Source organism: Cyprinodon tularosa, unplaced genomic scaffold, assembly GCF_016077235.1.
Source record: "Cyprinodon tularosa strain WSP-4 unplaced genomic scaffold, ASM1607723v1 ctg117, whole genome shotgun sequence".
Lineage (NCBI taxonomy): Eukaryota > Metazoa > Chordata > Actinopteri > Cyprinodontiformes > Cyprinodontidae > Cyprinodon > Cyprinodon tularosa.
This window is the reverse complement of record NW_024037970.1, coordinates 367,157-384,848: the sequence shown is the minus strand read 5'-3', so window position 1 is coordinate 384,848 and position 17,692 is coordinate 367,157. Positions and strand designations below refer to the sequence as shown.

General features: G+C 36.9%; 1 protein-coding gene across 6 annotated transcripts in view; it reads left to right on the top strand.

The window, feature by feature from the left end:
* LOC119798542 (LIM and calponin homology domains-containing protein 1-like) overlaps positions 1-17,470 on the top strand; it is a 107,445-nt gene extending 89,975 nt beyond the window's left edge. For 4 of the 6 annotated variants that reach the window (XM_038308057.1, XM_038308078.1, XM_038308084.1 and 1 more), the window contains 14 exons: positions 1,816-2,106; positions 2,368-2,473; positions 2,592-2,686; positions 2,770-2,854; positions 4,356-4,384; positions 5,712-5,825; positions 7,242-7,334; positions 7,470-7,634; positions 11,524-11,618; positions 11,993-12,154; positions 12,643-12,738; positions 13,325-13,433; positions 15,078-15,180; positions 15,686-17,470. In XM_038308057.1, coding sequence (XP_038163985.1) covers positions 1,816-2,106; positions 2,368-2,473; positions 2,592-2,686; positions 2,770-2,854; positions 4,356-4,384; positions 5,712-5,825; positions 7,242-7,334; positions 7,470-7,634; positions 11,524-11,618; positions 11,993-12,154; positions 12,643-12,738; positions 13,325-13,433; positions 15,078-15,180; positions 15,686-15,711 — 1,569 coding nt within the window. In that variant the 3' untranslated portion in view covers positions 15,712-17,470. The remainder of the gene's footprint in view (positions 1-1,815; positions 2,107-2,367; positions 2,474-2,591; positions 2,687-2,769; positions 2,855-4,355; positions 4,385-5,711; positions 5,826-7,241; positions 7,335-7,469; positions 7,635-11,523; positions 11,619-11,992; positions 12,155-12,642; positions 12,739-13,324; positions 13,434-15,077; positions 15,181-15,685) is intronic. The other 2 variants (XM_038308066.1, XM_038308073.1) reach the window with 2 other exon arrangements.
* Positions 17,471-17,692: the final 222 nt, after the last annotated feature.

The following is a 17,692-nucleotide window of genomic DNA, read 5'->3' as shown; positions in this document are numbered from 1 at the left end:
GAAGTGGGCTCCCAGCGGACAAAGAGTGCCCATACAGGCTGTAAAGGAAGCGATGAGGAGAAGGAGGAAAAGGGGGCCGTCTGAGAGGCAGCATTCACCCGACTCCAGCCCTGTGTCTTAAGTTACCACTCAGTGGGACCTCCACCTCCTCACACATGTATTAGGGCTTCTTTGTAGAAAAGGCCAGCAGGGCATTTTGAGCCCATGAACAGCTAATAACAAAATGAAGAAAAACTCACAATGAGAAAGAACTGGGGCTTTTGGAAAATATTTTATTTAAGGTTTTTATTTATCTTAGGCTTATCTGATTCAGAGGTATACAGTATTTTGTATGATTTAGCAACCAAATTTTGTTGGTTATGTTTATGTGGCTTATATTAAAAGTCAAACATATGTAAGGAAACAAACAGAACAACATGATAAAGCTTTATATTGAGAAATGAAAAGAAATCATGCATGGGCCATTTTACAAATATAAACTAGAACGGTTAATAAAGCTACTTTGTATGTCTTGTTGCAGCCAGGTTTCTGTAAGAAAACAATCAATTTGATTATCACTGATCAATTAATTAACTAACTTTTTGGAGAGCGATTTACTCCTTTAGGATTCTTTTCTAACTTATTTGATTTTGGTTGTGGCAAGGTCCTGTCTGACTGGAGTAATGGGTGGGTAACAGTAGAGAAGCTGCAGAGAGGTGTCTTAAACTAAAACTCTGTTTGCTGGTCTGCACCCTGGGTTGTCAGGGATTTGGAGGACTAATAATGTTGGCCAGATTCTCAGGTAGAAGAGCTGCACCATCCAAAGTGGGTTGGATGCCGTCTCTTTGAACCAGACCAAGTTTTAAGCAAAAGGTTTACAAATTATCAATGTAGCCCACATGGTGTTCAGGACGCCACCTAGACAACCAGTGGTTGAATGATGACGTGACTAAACATGTCATAAATACTCAGAGAAATTCAGAGACTGAGTCTGACATTGTTTTGGCAAACTTGAACACAGCAGCATCACTCATTGTAATGTCCTCTTATCTAACCATGTCATTACCACCACCATTAATAACAATCTGACCGTATTTAACCTTATCCTTAGCCTTAACCTTTTCCTACAAGATAGAAAGGCAATCTTAGAAGTGAACTGGTTTGCCATAACAAAAAAGTTCTCCCCCTATAAATAATAAATGGTATTACACCGAGACCCAGTAAAAATATTATGAAACAATTCCCTGCAGCAGAAGCCATTAAAAGATCATTATAACTTTCAGTGGTGTGCAGTTCCTTTAGAGCCAGACTAAAAATGAGCAATATCTCTTATATAGTAGAGGTCTTTACCAACTTTATAAAATATTTCATAATAATTTACAAAAGAAGCATTTTTGAAATAAATAAAATAATCAATAAAATTCCTATCAAGATCAGCTATCTATGGTAGTGAAGTTACCTCAGTGTGTTTGAAGCAGAATAGAACACACCCTTGATTTACGTGAACTATTGATGATGAACAGCAAGGAAGGCCCAATGCTTGTTAGACTCCAAGACAAGACTAAGTGAATATATACATGATAAAGCATTGGATGGATGGAACATATACATGATAAAGCATTGGATGGATGGATGGATGGATGGATGGATGGATGGATGAATGAATGAATGAATGAATGAATGAATGAATGAATGAATGAATGAATGAATGGATGGATGGATGGATGGATGGATGGATGGATGGATGGATGGAGGCTAAACAAACAATGCAGTTTTTGAGTCATAATGGTGTGAAAGTTATTGTCCAGGACTCTTAAGTTTGCTGTTGTTATGCAGGTGGATGGTTTGCTACGAGTGAATGGCGACATTGGAAATAATTCTGAGTCTAAAGCAAGGGAATCCCCTCCCCTATTCCTGCCATCTCCATCCCTGTCTGGAAATGGCACTTTGGATGCTCCCTCATCAGATGCCTCACCTGCTCGATGTCTGCCAGCCACCCCCGAAAGACGAAGTCAAGGGTCAACAAAGGACACCGACCGACCGTACAACACAGCTGCAGAAGATTTTAAAGAGGAGAATGTCACTGAGTGTTTATCATCTCCCATTCGGCCTACTACTCTTCCAGAGGTTAGGGTTGGGATGTTTGTTTTTTTGTTTATTTTTACCATTCATCTAAAACTGCCTGTTTGTGATGGAATCGAGCAAATCTATTTTTTCTTTGCTTGAGTTTTCAAAAGTGCTGTTTGGGGAAAGATTAAAATCTCGCAACATTTCTTCAAAATTAGATTTTAATCTGACAATTATGTTTTATACTACGTGTTATAAACTTCTCTTTGTATATGTTGACTCAGTCCATCAAACAGTAAACCATGTTTATGACCATTACAGGAGTTAAGGCAGCCTGAGGACAGCTTTGGGGAGGCAGGAGGTCAGACAGATGCTGCTCAACAGGAAGAAAAGACCTATCCAGCAGTTCATCAGCAGTCAACTACAGGTATGAGCAGCGTGCTGCTATTATGTTGCCTTTATCAGCATCAGGTTTATTAAATAGTTTTCCTTTTTTGTTTAAAGCTAGGATTCTTTAGAATTTTGTTTGTTTCCTCTTTCTCAAGCTAAACCAGAGAAGACTGAACTTTCCAGTGAGAACCTACAGCAGATTTTTCCAACTGAGGTTGATACAATAAAAAATAAGGCTATAGCATCAATGGTGAGATAAATTTTACCTTTAAGTGACCCTCATATCAGGAGTCATCTAGTATCATCTTGTAGGTAAGAATTTCTTCCTGTCAGGGGTCTTTTCAGAGAATGGAGATGGCACCGCCCTCAGCTGCACCCGGATCGCTTGGATATATACCTCAAAAAGAAGTATCATCAGGTGAATTTATGTCTCAATATCCAGTGATGGAGCCGTCTGCTTCTTTTCCATCCTTTCTTTTGTTCTGATTATCATGTCAGTTTTGTTTGCTGTTTTACTTGACCTTTTCAGCACAGCTTTTTTTCTCCTTTTACAAAATAAAATTACTGATCTCAGTTGACACATGCTCAATGTATATATTTTCATAAACCAACCAGAAATTAGTCCATTTTGAGCAGACTAAAGATCCCTTCAAAAAGCAAATATTTTAACCTAATTATAGGAATGACTAATTATAGTTCAGTCGAACCTCTACTCCAACAGCTCATAAGTAAAAGTACAAAACTATCCCTGGTTTGACTTTTCAAAGTCTCAGGTTGTCCTCCCCAGCTCCTGTTTTTCACATCTGTCCTTTGCCTCATTATTTCCTTCCCTCTTTTCCTTCCTTCCCATGTTCCTTGTTTTCCTTCCGTCCACATATTTTCATCATTTTGCTCTAGAGTTTGAAATCAGTGTGAGGTCCCTGCAGACCTCCAGCAACCCTAAGTCACGCTGGGAATTCTTCGCTCCGCCAGGTAAACCTCTGTGTTCATGGAGGTCCCCCTACCACAGTACCATACTGGTGTTAAGGCTTCCCATTACCCTAAGAGCTAAGTCAAAACCAACTACAGTAGTTGCAACTTCTGCTCCATTCATTTTTTAACATTTTATAAATGAGGGAGAAAAACTTTTTTCGGCTTATCAGTCTCTTTCTACAACCTTGCTGGGTTAAACATAAAATATTGTAGATTTGTAATCAAGTTTTGAAAACATCCTGTTTGTAATCACATGTTTGTCCGCATCTGACTTACTTATAAACGTGCAGGTACCTCAACTGCTAAATTCATACTAAACTCTAACATACTAAACTTTCGTCTCGATAACAGGTGGCTTATTTGCACCTAAAACAAGGATTAACATTATTCATCTTTCATTACAGAAGAATATTATTACACCTAAAATAAGCTTTGTAAGTAGGAAACTTGCTGATGCTACACTTAATGGCAATCTTAACAATTTTGTGTCCTGCTTTATTTGAAACTGTTTAGTTAAGTTTATGATCTGCAATGTTATAGACCTCTAACGATACTTAGGATGTTCACTGGGTCATTTAGTCAATTTTAAGGCCCAATAAACACAAAGCTAATGAGCCTTCTTTCATTCTATTTCAGACCCTAACCCTCTATGTTTTTTTTCAAAGCTAACCCTTTACTGGAGGAGCTTTTTTCTGCAGCTTCTACTTTAGCCTTGAAACAACTTTATTTGGGTTACCAAGAAACACGCTATATACTATATAAATGTATAGCCTTGTAAAAAGCATTTTGAAGCTGTTAAACTGTCATTTCATTCTTATTTTCTCTCTGATTTTCGAACCAGTGCTTGATATTTTATAGAAATGTGTTTCAAGGAACTAAATTAGTTTGTATTCTTAATGAATGTTGATTTTCATTTTTTTTTTTTGTCTTGGTTCACAATTTTACAGACGATTCCAAGAAGAATCAACATGGAAACGTGAGTAAAATATGTTGCTGAACTGCCTTTTTTTTTTTTTTATTTAACCTATATTTAACCAGGAAAAAATCTATTTTTATGAATTTTTAATCCAAATGAGATTAAAAACCTCTTTTTTTAAGGGAGTCCTAGCCAAGAGGCAGCAAAGTTACATAATAAACAGAGATACAATAAATTAAATGACAGGTACATAAAAAAAATATCAAGTAAAACAATTACAGATCATTGAGGCTGCTTCAAATTCTTTCACTTTCAATTTAAAAGCATTTAAAGATTAAAAACTCAGTCAACTTCCAGTTTCTTTGTGACCTTCAGTCCATTGTCTTTGTTCTAGAAAGTTCTCAATCCTGTAATATTTGTGGGAACTGTGGTTTTGCACAATCTTTTGTGTTTTCTTTTTTCAAATAAAGTTAGGTTATTGGTCAATTGTGTTTTTTTGATTAGTTTTCTTTGTATTTTCAGTTGTGAAAGAGAAAATGAGCCTCTTAAGCATTTCAAAATGGCTGCAATCACAATTCTTGAAAACAAACTTATTTACTAAATAATTCATACATATAAGCTGTATATTCAATTTTATATAGATTATTTATTAATGTCCCTGATTTCCAATGTTTGTATGTTTGTGAATGTTTTTTTTTTTACTCATTGTTTTGAGCTTTTCTGGTCAACTAACCTGTTGGGTTGGTGCATTTATTCAATACTGCCAACAGTTAAAAACATGAAATAGTCAATCAGACGTAAACTATTTAGTCTCTAAATCTACATATAACTGATTTTATTTTATTTTTTACATTACATAAATTAATTTTAATTCACTTCAGATCTACTACTACTTTATTGATCCCAAAGGTAAATTAAGCAATTCTGAAACAGTCCCATCACATTATATCCTAATGAAACTCTATATTTTGTTCTTAGATTTTCTTTTTCCTTTGCTCCTTTTTAACTAAGCCTTTGGTTTGTCGTGTCGCCCTGAATGATACTGAGCTAATTAGAAAAGATCATATGGAGCTGTGGTGTAGCATGCCGGATGATGATGCTCCAGTTGATGGCTGAGACTGCTTTTTTTCCTTTTATATTCACCTCCATCTCTCTTTCTCTGTCTTCTCTCTCCTTAGTAGGCATTCTTCTGCTAGCAATGGAGTAGTGCTGTTGTGGTAGACCAAATATTTCTGTCTCTTCCCTTCTTTTCTTTTTCTGTGGTGAATGCGTGCGCACATTTGGGTCTGTCTTTTTGTGAATGGGCTGTGCGTGGATGTTGATGTATGCATGTATGTGGTGTGTTTATGCATGTTAACTTGTATGTACATGTGTGTGGGCCTATCAGGTCTCAGTCCCGGTGTTGTCCCAGACCAGGCGGGGAGACCGCTGGTCTTGGGACCCAGATGAGGAGCGAAAGCGTCAGGAAAGGTGGCAGCAAGAGCAGGAGCGCATGCTGCAGGTACACGGAAACCCACAAAGGGTACAGCATGGCGCATGAGTGTGCAAGGACAGGATTTCAGTTTGCTTAGGAGCTTTGTAGGCGGAGCACAACAGGCTGAGTCTGAGGTAGAAAGGTTTTTACTGAGCCCTTTAAGAAGCAGAATTTGATTTAATTAGTTTGCAGATTTTCATACAAAAGCATGGCATGGGAAAATAAATAAGAACATAGAATTCTTTTTGTATTTTCTTTAATTATGCATCCAATGTCTACAAGTTATATCCATCCATCCATTTTTGTTTGGCCTATGCAACTGTTTACACAGGTTGTTCAGAGACATAAGTTTCTATTTAGGAGGACTTGGTTTCCCCATTTGGTGCTTATTAAATTGAGATAACTTGAATCAGAATTCTTAAATAGATCCAGGTTAACATAGTAAATATCTCCAAGGATCTGATTCATCAGATGTGCCTTGTTTTAGTTCATTTGTTTAGTTCTGTGTTGGTTCCTTTTTATTCCAGGATTTTTGTTTACTACTTCACTTAAAAAAAAAATGCATCTAATAAACATTACAGAAAGACCTAATGCATTCTATAGCTGTTTCTTCCCTCGCATATTTATTAAACAAAGCTCAACCCCTTTATGTTCAGTTTAACCACTAGATGGCGAGCTTGCACAGTGGAAGAACCCAATGCTTTGGCCATCCTGTAGCACAGTCTGCATTTCATGCACATTCAAGGCAAATTGTCCAATGCCCTGTTGTTGCTGCCTCTGTCACTCTCTCCCTCCTCAGCTAATGAGATAACGCTCCTTTATTGTTGTAGTGAGGAGATGCACTCATATTGACGAAAGCCTGATACACGTGATCACCACCCTCCTCATTGTTTTGTGTTTTTTCTCTCTGTGCTCCATCTCTTCTATAGATGTTATATCCCTTATCTCTTTAGTTTCCAACTGCAATCTTCTGAGGTTCCTACACAAATTTGCATGAAGAGAGAGATGCTTTGTTCTCTCTGGAAGTGCCATCAAAACCTATGAAAAATATAAAAAAATCTTGTTAAAACAGCAATTGTGAAGGAACTCCATGCTTAACATCTCTGCATGCTTTAGATTTTTTTCAATGTTGTGCCGTGGTTTTGCTCCTTTTTATTATTTTGATGTTTATGTTTAATGGCTACATATCTGAACGATGCAAAGAAACGTGGTGTTTCAGAATAAAAGTTTTATTTTGTGTATTTATTTTCTTTATTTCTGGTTTGGATTATCTCAGAAAATCATCAGACTTAGAAAGCTGAAAAAAACATTTTTGAAAAAACGATGGCTGTTGCAGCTGTAGGTCCTTTCCCTTTTTTCAGCCAAACATCCACCTGCAGACAGCTCAGTTTTTTATGCTTAGGCTATGTGCTGTATGTCATGTGTCTGTTGCTGTGGTAACAGGAGAAGTACCAGCGTGAGCAGGAGAAACTGAAGGAGGAGTGGGAGAAAGCACAGAGGGAGGTGGTGGAGGAAGAAAGGAAGTATAATGAGGAGGTGTGTGTTTCCACTGGAGGGAACATGTTTGCCCTTTGATTTGTGAAATAATAAGAAAAAAGAGTTTGTAAAAGCGTATTGTTTTCTATGTTTATGTCAGTGTTTGGTTTGCTCTTTTCTCCCCCTCCTCAATAGGAGCGTAAGATACTGGAAGAAACTGTAATGCCTTTAACACCCCGCTCCTCAGCCCTGCCCTCCCCCAGCCGAGGGGGCCTCTCCTCCACCTCTGAGCCAGAGGACACGATTGTCCGTTCGCTGGCAGATTGGGAACGAAAACAAGAGCTACTGGAGAGGCAGTCTGTGAGTAACTTATTAATTATATTCTCTGTATTATCAATTTGTTTACCCATTTCTTCATTTGCTTTACAAAGGTACTTCACATTTTTACGTAATGGGCCAAAAGAAGGCTGTACATACAGATCCATCTCAAAAGATAGGAATATCTTTAAAAGGTTTGAAATTTTTGATTACACATTTCAGAAAGTAAAACCCATACAGTACATAGAATTATTACACATAAAGTTAAACACTTCAAGCCCTAATTTCCTGCATTTCTAGTTGTTATGACCTAGAGATAATAAAAACCCAAAGTTTATTGTTTAAAAAAATGTAAACATTATGTAAGATCACTTAAGATATGATATATAAGACAAGAAATGTCACACTTAAATTGAATGTTCATCTGTGATGGATGCAACATTTGGTTGGGCCGTGGAGACCTTGAGGATGCAGAGCAGGAGCAAGCAGAAGAATGGGGAGAAGAAAATTGAAGCCATCTTTTCCAATAATCATTATAAACAAAAGATAAGATTATTAAAAAAAAAATAAAATAGAAAACCTCCAAGCCTTAGCAAAAGCCCAGGCAGAATATTGGCCAGGCCTTGCAGTATAATGTATTTCACTGAGTTGTTGCTCCAGGATTATGTCCCAGACTCAAGTCTCTCTTTGCTAGGCAAACAGAGGTTGAAACCTAAGGGAGATGGATTGGCACTGCTACAACAGGCACTGGAAACAACAGAGGGTTTCACCCAAGACATTTTAGTTTTATTTCTGCACCCCATATAATAAACAATACGTTTTCATCCATATTATTCACCTAGTATTGTTTATACAACAGTTTATATTCCACCTTCTGCTGTTGGCAACACAGTGGGTGATGTCATTGAATCTGTTGTTGCTAAGCTGCAAATGCTAAATGCATTTGTGGCAAAAGCTGATGGTTTTAAGTGTGCCAGTGTTCCAAGAGTTGGTCAGTTGCTGTACCAGAGAAAAGGAAAACTTTGTGTTTGTCCTATGCAAAAGTCAAGGCATTGTAAATTTCTAAAGTATGTCTTCTTTTTGGAAATTAAATCAAAACATGTTTTTTCTCTGCTCACAGTATTAGCCCCTTTATAAGGGATAACCTACTTAAATTAAAGATAACTTTAGGAATATGGTCACAGGAAGCTGAACACACCCTGCAAGGTGCCTTTGAGGCTACAGGAGCTACTGGGATGAACTGTCAGCCACATGGCAAAAATATTAATGCAGTGACTGAGTGTGTCAGACTAAATAAACTTCTGTGTAGATAACACTATCCCCCAGATATGTTATAGATGCTATCCAAGCATTAAACGTGGATTTCCAGTGATCTGAATGAATTGCTTAAGAAGAAAAAAGAGCCTTCATGGAGAGAGACAGGGAATTATTGATTAGTATAAAGAAGCAACTTGAGATAAAGGTAAGAAAAAGCAAGGAGGCTTACAGAAAGAAGCTGGAGAGTGAGCTCTAGTAGAACATTATCAGAATTGTATGATCAGAAATGAAGAAGATCACAGGGCTAAGCAAAGGGTGGATCAGACAGGTGGAAGTCTGGGCAGAGTCATTGAAGTGAATACCTTCATTAGGTTCACTTCAGAAACAACCCCTGCCCACATTCAAATAGACATCCAACCCTCCTTTTACCCAAAACTTCCCTCTCACAACCCAAATGTGTCATCTTCCACCTCTGCATTAAATCCTTCTGTCTCTGTTTACTTGTATACCAAATCCAAAGATATTGCTGCTCCATCCGCCTTTCATCTGTCTCTCAATGTCAAGTGAAGAGGCTTAACGTGACCCAGAAGATATTTCCAGTAATGAGAAAGCCCCCTGCCTTGTCTCAGTACCAAAGGAAACCCAGCCAACAGTCTGATTTATGAATGACTACAGATTTGCTTCTCACATCATTTTGGTCTTAGAGAGACTGCTGTTGATCCACCTGAGTAAACAAAACAAGCAGATGTTAGGGTCCCCTGTAGTTTGCATATCACGGTTAAGCTGGAGTTGAAGATGCCATCATATTGTACGTGTGCTTTAACAAACCCACTGTCATTTGCCAGAAACTCCAAAAGACTCAGGTGGAAGCCCCAATAATCACAGTGATCAAACACGACCTGAAAAACAGACTGCAGTTTGTGAGACTGAATGGTCCATTGTCTAATCAAGTAGTCAGGAGCACAACAGAGGATAGTACTCTCCCCATTTCTTTTTACTCTGTACACCTCTAACTTCCAGTACCAGACAGAGTCATGTCATCTGCAGATATTCTCAGACGACTGCAATCATTGGGTGCATCAGGGATGGACAAGAACCTGAGTACATGGAGCTGCTGAACTTCTCTGTGCCATGGTGTGAAAACGAAATGATTTGATCTTAAATTTGAACCAATAAGGAAGATTTAGATTTCCGAAAAAGCAGGAAAAAGTCAAATGTTATTAACATCATCAGATAAGAAATCAGATAAGGAGTATAAATATGCCAGTGTTTTCCTAGACAACAGACTGTACTGGAGACAACTGTGAAGCTGTTCACAGAAGGGATAGAGCAGACTCTATGTTGAAGAAGCTTAGTCTCTTCGGTTTAGCAGCAAGATGCTGCATATCTTCTGTAAGTCTGTTGTGGAGAGTATAATACCTTCTACCATCAGAAATCACTGTTGCTGTTACTGGGGTGACAGCATCAGAGCAAATTACTTTAAAAAATCAGCAAGCGAATAAAAAGACTGGTTCCATTCTAGGAAGATTTCTGAAACTTGCGAGGATTATTTCACAACCAATGCTTCATAAAACGAAGAACAGTATGGACAACCATTAATATCCTCTTCATCAGACTTCAACTACAGAGTGTCTTTAGTCAGAGGCTTCTTCAGATAAGGTGCAAGAGAGAAAGCTAGAAAAGATGCTTTCCTACCTACAGTCGTCAACAACAACTCAAAGAAAAAAAAAAATGGATTAGTACATCTACTTTCCAGTTGGGATCAATAGAGTTTCTGAGTTGAATCCAATTTTGCATAAATTAATGCATTATTGAGGTGTGGCATGACAGTGATCACCCTGTAGTTCTAATTCAAGTACCAATTTTCTGGGACGTGCAGGTGGCACAGTGGTTAATACGGAGCCCTTAGTCCTCAACCTGGGTTCGAATCCAACCTGTGGTCCATCGCATGTCCCCCCCCCCCCTCTCGTACTCCCTTTCCTGTCAGAAAAACAAGTCACTAGTGCCATAAAAACTCAAAAAAACAAAACACTGATTTCTTTAAAAGCAGCCTTCAGATAATCTACATTGTTGTTTCTTGTGTCTTTGATCCTTCTCTTAACAACAAATTTCCTGTGGGTTCATGTCAGAGCATTTTACTGCTCAGTAAATCAGAGTGACATCAATTGGCCAGCTTTTGGTACTTTTGGCACTGTTAGTAGAGAAAAGTAGCTGCTGGAAAATAAAATCAGTGTCTACATAAAGCCTTTCAGCTCAGGAACTGGAAGGTTTTTTTACAATGTTGCAGTCGATGGCTACTTTGTGGTCTTCGGAAGTTATTCCATATTATCACTGACTTTGGAAACTTTACACTGGACTCCTTCCAAGCATCTCTTCCACAGATATTGGAACTTTGGTTTTCAAATAAAATACAAATTTTACTTTAAGATGAAATCACAGCTGTCAGTGGACTGAAATAAGGATCTACAAGGGACTGACTATGGGGGATGAATAAAATGCATGACACTTTTGGGATTAATTTTCTAATCATTTTACTTTTTGCAGTGGGACCAGAGCTAATACCACTTAGTTGCTTTTACTTATGTATATCTTGTATTAAAAATATATTTAGCTTATTGAATATAAGCAATAGACATTTTATCAGCTAATCAACTGACTGTTGCTTCATGTACAGAGAGGAAGCACTGAGAGTGCAGAGAGGAAAATGAGAGAAAACGACAGAACTAGTGACATCAGCACTGCTGACGACAGCATGAATACTGGCAGAAGGTATGTGGACAGCGCCTGAGAAGAGGAGATTTAGTTGTTTTGTTTGAAGCAGTGAAAAAGCTCACAGTAAAACTAAGATCATTGATTTGTCAAAGTTTGCTCCAATTGTCTTATAGCCAAGCTTATATGGAAGTTTTTACTTTAATTGTCAAGTATACCAAGGAATTGTTATCAAAATTTTATTTTTAGACAAGCATGTTTAAGTGATTTTTGGTCAGTATCAATGATAGTTTATTTTCTTTGAAATATTTGAAACCATTCTGAATTGTGTGGTTTTGTTTATTATGGAAATATCTGGAACCAGGCTTTGAATACAGACAGACAGAACTATGATCAATTATTAGTTGCTGTGTTTTTCTTTCTTTCATCTTCAGCATGGTGAGCCAGAGCAGCAGTCAGGCAGAAAAACTTGCTCAAAGTATTCCCAAAAGCCAAACGCTTCCTACTACATCAGCCAAATGCTCAACGCCAGATAAGAAGCAATCAGCTCCCGCTACCGATAGCACCAGACCCAGTCGGTCAGCAGGAGAGAGAAGGTTTGTAAATATTTGAGATTGGGATAAAATCACTGGTGTCTGGCTTCTGTTATTGTTATTGTCATGTAGTTTTTATATACTAATCATTTCATAATTTTCATAAACATCCTTTAGTTTTGAGAAAATGTGGCTATTCTTTTTGCTTTGCAGTCACACTTTTAAATGAGCAAATCAGGAAACGTTATTGTGATAACCACAAATGACCAGCAGGTGGCATCTGTTGCCTTCATTTTCCTCCATGGTCTCTTTCAGCAAATAAAGTTTATTTTTTTTATTATGAGAATGTTTTTGAATAACATTTTTGGTGAGTCGTTTTTCATTAAAAAAACATGTTAAGTATTTTATATTTAAAGAAAACATCACCTTGGATCTTCCAAAACTGTCCATTGTGTGTTGGGTTTGGATTGGTCATCATCTGTCTGTGCTGTCCAATCATTTTGCTGTATCTGGGAGTCATCATCATGTTGCAAGTTGCTGTTCATTTCCAGGTGCAGCCCCACTGATAATGATAAAGGACGCGGCTCATCAAAGCCCATCGCATCATGTCCATCAGAACCAGACACATTACCCCCACCGCCCAACAGGTACCGCAGCACAACAGAGCCCACAAAGAGGAGAAGAAACTGCGCAGTTCATTTCTGCATTGTCATTTTCTGCTTTACTCCCCACCCCCACCTTTATTTATCTCCACCCATCTCATAACATGTAGCACTGCAGCAGTAGCAGCCCTGCAACCTGCCTGGAATTTTAAACAGAAAAGATGAAAGGAGAGGCAAAGGTTTAGGTTTACTCTTTATTTGAAGCTAGAGGTTTCCGATAAATAAGTGTTTATCTGGACCAAAGTCACAACCTTTGTAACAGATATTCTAGCTTTTATCATTTTACCATGCTTTTACCTTCAGTTGCTTTTATTCTGCTTTTATTTTTAGTGTTTAATTTTGTACTTTTGAATTGTCCTCGTACTAAATTGTGCTATACAAATAAACTTGCCTTGCCTTAGCCTTCAAGTAACTTGAATTTTCAGGACTCACATATGATAAGGTGTCATTAACATACCAAGACAAGGAATATACTGAATAAAACGGTTATGATTTGTTCACAGGAAAATAGTTTTTTCCATGCATAGTGCAAAAAGACTACATATCAGTCTTAACTTTCTGCCTTGTGCAGGTCTGTCAGTGGGAGGAAGCTATGCTCCAGCTGCGGACAGCCTCTAGGAAAGGGAGCAGCCATGATCATAGAGACACTAAGCCTCTACTTTCACATCCACTGCTTCAAGGTTTGTACACAAGAGGTGATTCATCACATGAGGTTTAGTTATTTACCCATACAGATTCAAACCTTTCTCTTTTCTACCTACTGAAAATAATGTTAAATAAATTGTTGTACTGAAGAAAATCTTGCTTTTTTCCTGTGCCTTATAGACGTTTGTGTTTTTTTGTTTGTTTGTTTTTTTCATTTAGGACATTACAACATGAAATCTTTTTTGTTATTTTAGGTGGGTTTTATGAGACAGACCAACACAATTTTATTTTTCTTCTTTTTTATAGATTCTTTTTCAAAAACGTTGGTATCTCTTACAGTTAAGTGCTGCAGAGATCCACAGCTCAGGTGGGGAAGCCTGGTGACACAACTGCTAGTCATGAACTGACATTTACCAAAGAGTGGTGGAAAAGACCTCCCTAAAAATAGCTAAAAGAAATATTATATTAATTTTTCTTCAAGCAAAATGAGGGAGATGGAAAGCAAGAAGATACTTTGGTCAGATGTGAACAAAACAAAACTGATCCAGAAATTAACTCCACTGGTGGAGAAGGTGGATTGAACCACTACATCAAAAGACATAGGTCTAAACCTTTCCTGGTTTAGGTTATTGAAATCATTTTTACTGAATAAACAATTGAAATATTAAGAAATTAGCTCAAATATGTATAGTGTTCTGTAGCCTTTTAAGCCAAATGACCTGGGTCAATTTTTGTGAGATTCTTATCACAAGCTTTAACTTCCTGGCTAATGCCTGCACATTCCCCAAATGATACTTCTTCCTCATTGTGCAGTGATTTTTTGACTAATTCCTCCTGCAGCCATACATTCAACAACAAAGGGCCACTGTTGCTCATAACATGTTGGATTTTCTTCTCAGGCATCCAAGCCTCCCTCTTTAACCTCCAAATTAAGCAGCAGCCATGATGGTCAAACATTTTCTTTCATCGTACCGAAATCTATCCTAGCTTTAAAATCTTGCCCCAGACTGCATTAGCAAGATTTAAAAATCTTCAGAATGTATTCCTTTTGTTCTGGGATTGAGACTCCGCTCACAGCTAAACCTGGTCATTGCTGGGACACTGAATGTGTCTCCCTCCCAAATAGTTGAATTACTCCACATTTCCATTGTATTCATACTTACACGCTTGAGAGAATCAGTGTAGCACCTGCAAACTACACTCCTTCACCTTTATCTTGAAATTATAACAACCTGATTTTTTTTCTTTCAAAGTTTATATTGTTATGCTAGGTTATTATAAATGAGTAGTTGCTTTACAATGCATTCAAAATAACAAAAAAATTAAGAAAAAAACATCCATGGATGTCCCCATTTAACTCTCAATATCTTTTTAATTACCCTTTTAATACAGATCCAAACGTTCATTTTTCTTTTTATACAATGTGGGTAAATATTGTAGTATAAATGTAAAGATGTCTTTTAAGAAAACAGAATGTGTTACAGAGCTGATATAGAGTTTTTCCCTTCTGGTTCTTCTGTTCTTTAGACAAGTAATCTGCTTCAAACACATTAACTGAGGTTACGCTGAAGGAGCATCAATGGCCTAAATCAAAACACTGATCCTGTTTATGTATCTTGTGGTATTATTCAATGGATAAAATATATTTCCTGTCTTCTCCTCACCTGTCTCTTTGTTAGTGCGGGGTGTGTAAAGGACAGTTAGGCGACACAACCACAGGGACAGATGTCCGGATAAGAAATGGCCTCCTCAACTGCAACCAATGCTACATCCGTTCCCGATGTAAGTTTTCCATAGAGATTCCTGTCTCCATTTTAACCAATTGCTTGTAACTTTTTTTCTAATTTAACATTTCTGATTTTAGGCATCTATTTATCCATACATAATTGTATACAAATCAGCAATATTAATGAACGTATGTGGATTTTGTCACCCCTATATGTTGCCGCAACTAATATTAGCAAATATTATGATAAAAAAAAAAGGATATACACTGTCTACTTGTGTACATATTTAAAATCTGGTCATAGATTTTGTTTTTTTTTCCCTATTTCTTTCTAAAATGTTAAGATTACAACATTCTTTGAGTGTTTTCGATGTGTGACGTGTGATTTATAAAAAAAAATGCAAAATCAAATCTGCACAATATGCCCTTTAATAAACAAGTCAGACCCCATGAGGCATCACAAGGAAATAAAATAATGGACAATAAAATTGAAAGCCTTTTGTTCGAAATTTCACACTCTTATTCATTCTATTTTATTTTATTTTTGTCTTTTCTCTAAAGCCGCTGGACAGCCGACCACATTGTGATGCAGTGAAAAAAAGCACAAGGTTTGCAGAAGAAAGCCTCATCCTCGTTTTAACCAGATTAGCCACCAATCACGTCCTCCGCAGCCTGTTGGGATGTATGCTTCCACCGCAGCTCTGTGACCACTGAAGATCTATCATTTGGGCCAAATAGGGATCAGGGGACTGATAAATGTTTAAATCAAAAACATATATTCTCTGTGTTCATGTCATCTGCTACATGAGTGAAGTCTGAATTCTATTGGGCCTCATCCATCCACAAAGCGTGCTTCATTGTGCAGCGAGTTTGTTCTAAGGCGGCAGCCATGTTGAAAAGACAACACATAGAGCTCACCAACACAGTGCTTCAGACCACTTTACATACTGGAAAAAATAGTATTAATTTTTCTTATTACAGATGAGATAAAAAAGACGTGATGCAATTAATTACAGTTTAAAGATTTATGTTGGTTTGTTTTTCATGTTATTTTTTTTTTAAATATGGAAGTTAATACAAAGTATTTCCCCTTCAGGTAAATAACACAGTAAAATGTAAATACACAATTGGGAAACTGTAATAAAGTAAAAAAAAAAAAAAAAACATATTTAGGAATTCAAATACATATAAAAATTTATTTTTAAAAGAGCTTTTCTATGGAGAATGAGATTAGGTTCAAATTAAAAATGAGAACAGATTCAGGCTGATATTGAAGGCAATAACAAAGTTGTGAGCTTGTTTTGAGCTGTTGGTTGCAGCAGATGGTTTTATTCAGTCTGTCTTGTTTAGCCAACACTGTAATGTGCCTTAGGACAGTGAAAGGATGCAGGAAAAAAAGCGTCAGATGAGTGCTTCTTATTTCCCCACTATTTTCAATTTTCGCTAAGAGTGATTTGGTCAGAATAAAACTAGGAAAGGTGAGAAAGTTCAACTACATTATTTTATCATCTCCTTAATCATTACTGTTTATTTTCTTTTAATTATACAGTACTTGATATCATAATTTCTGTTTGATCGCCTTGTTTTCTGTAATTGTAAATGATCAAATAAAAAAAGCAAAATAAAAACCATGTGTACTCCACATGACAGGGCGAATAAGGGTTCAGTTTTGAATGTTTTTGATATTGAATGTGTGAGAATCAGACTTGTTTTGATAATTTCTCAGCTGTACCGTTCATTTATGCACCTGAAAAAAAGTTGAAACTGAAACATCTGTAGTATCTGAAACATCTGTTGTCAGCAGAGGTAATATGAATACATACCAGCAGAAGCTTCACTTGTGCAATGTTCAGTTGGTTTAAACTCCTGCCACCTCCAAATTTAAGACTTGTTAAGAGCTTCCTAATTTGTTTTGGGTATGTTGAAAAAAATGCATGTTTAAAACCAAATGATTTGCTGTATGAATGCAAACCGGCCTATATCTCCTTGTGCTTAAACTGGCTTCACCTCTGGAGTCATCTCTCACTTTCTCTGAACCGCAGTATTTTTAAGATTTTTTTTCCGACTGTATTTTTTTTTTCTATTTTTAGCACTTATTTAGCTAATGTGTAAAATCCATGTTGACTCTTTTATAGCAGGAACTATGAGTCCAAGCTCTTGTCCCAGAGCGTTTTAATAGGACAATAGGGGAATGGAAACCTTTTTGCATCTGTACTGTATTTATTGTATAATAGCCTATTCAGCTTGAACGTTATTCAGAATATAGTTTCATTTGATGTTTTAATGCAATAGCATTTATTATTACATCACTGTATGTTTATAAATAAATATAAATGGACATAAAAATGTTTCTTTATTGTAATACGAGTGGCTGATTTCTGGAAGTTTTTGTGAACTTGTGGATAAATCGTTGTCAGCTCATATTTACCATAAAAGAGTCAGAATTCAAGCATTCAGTTTTTTTTTAAAAAGACAGATTTTTTCCTCATTACTATGTTTTGTTTGATGCTAGGTAGCAGAAACTCCTTATTGATTTGGTCAAAAAAAAAAGAATGATGTCTTAATAAA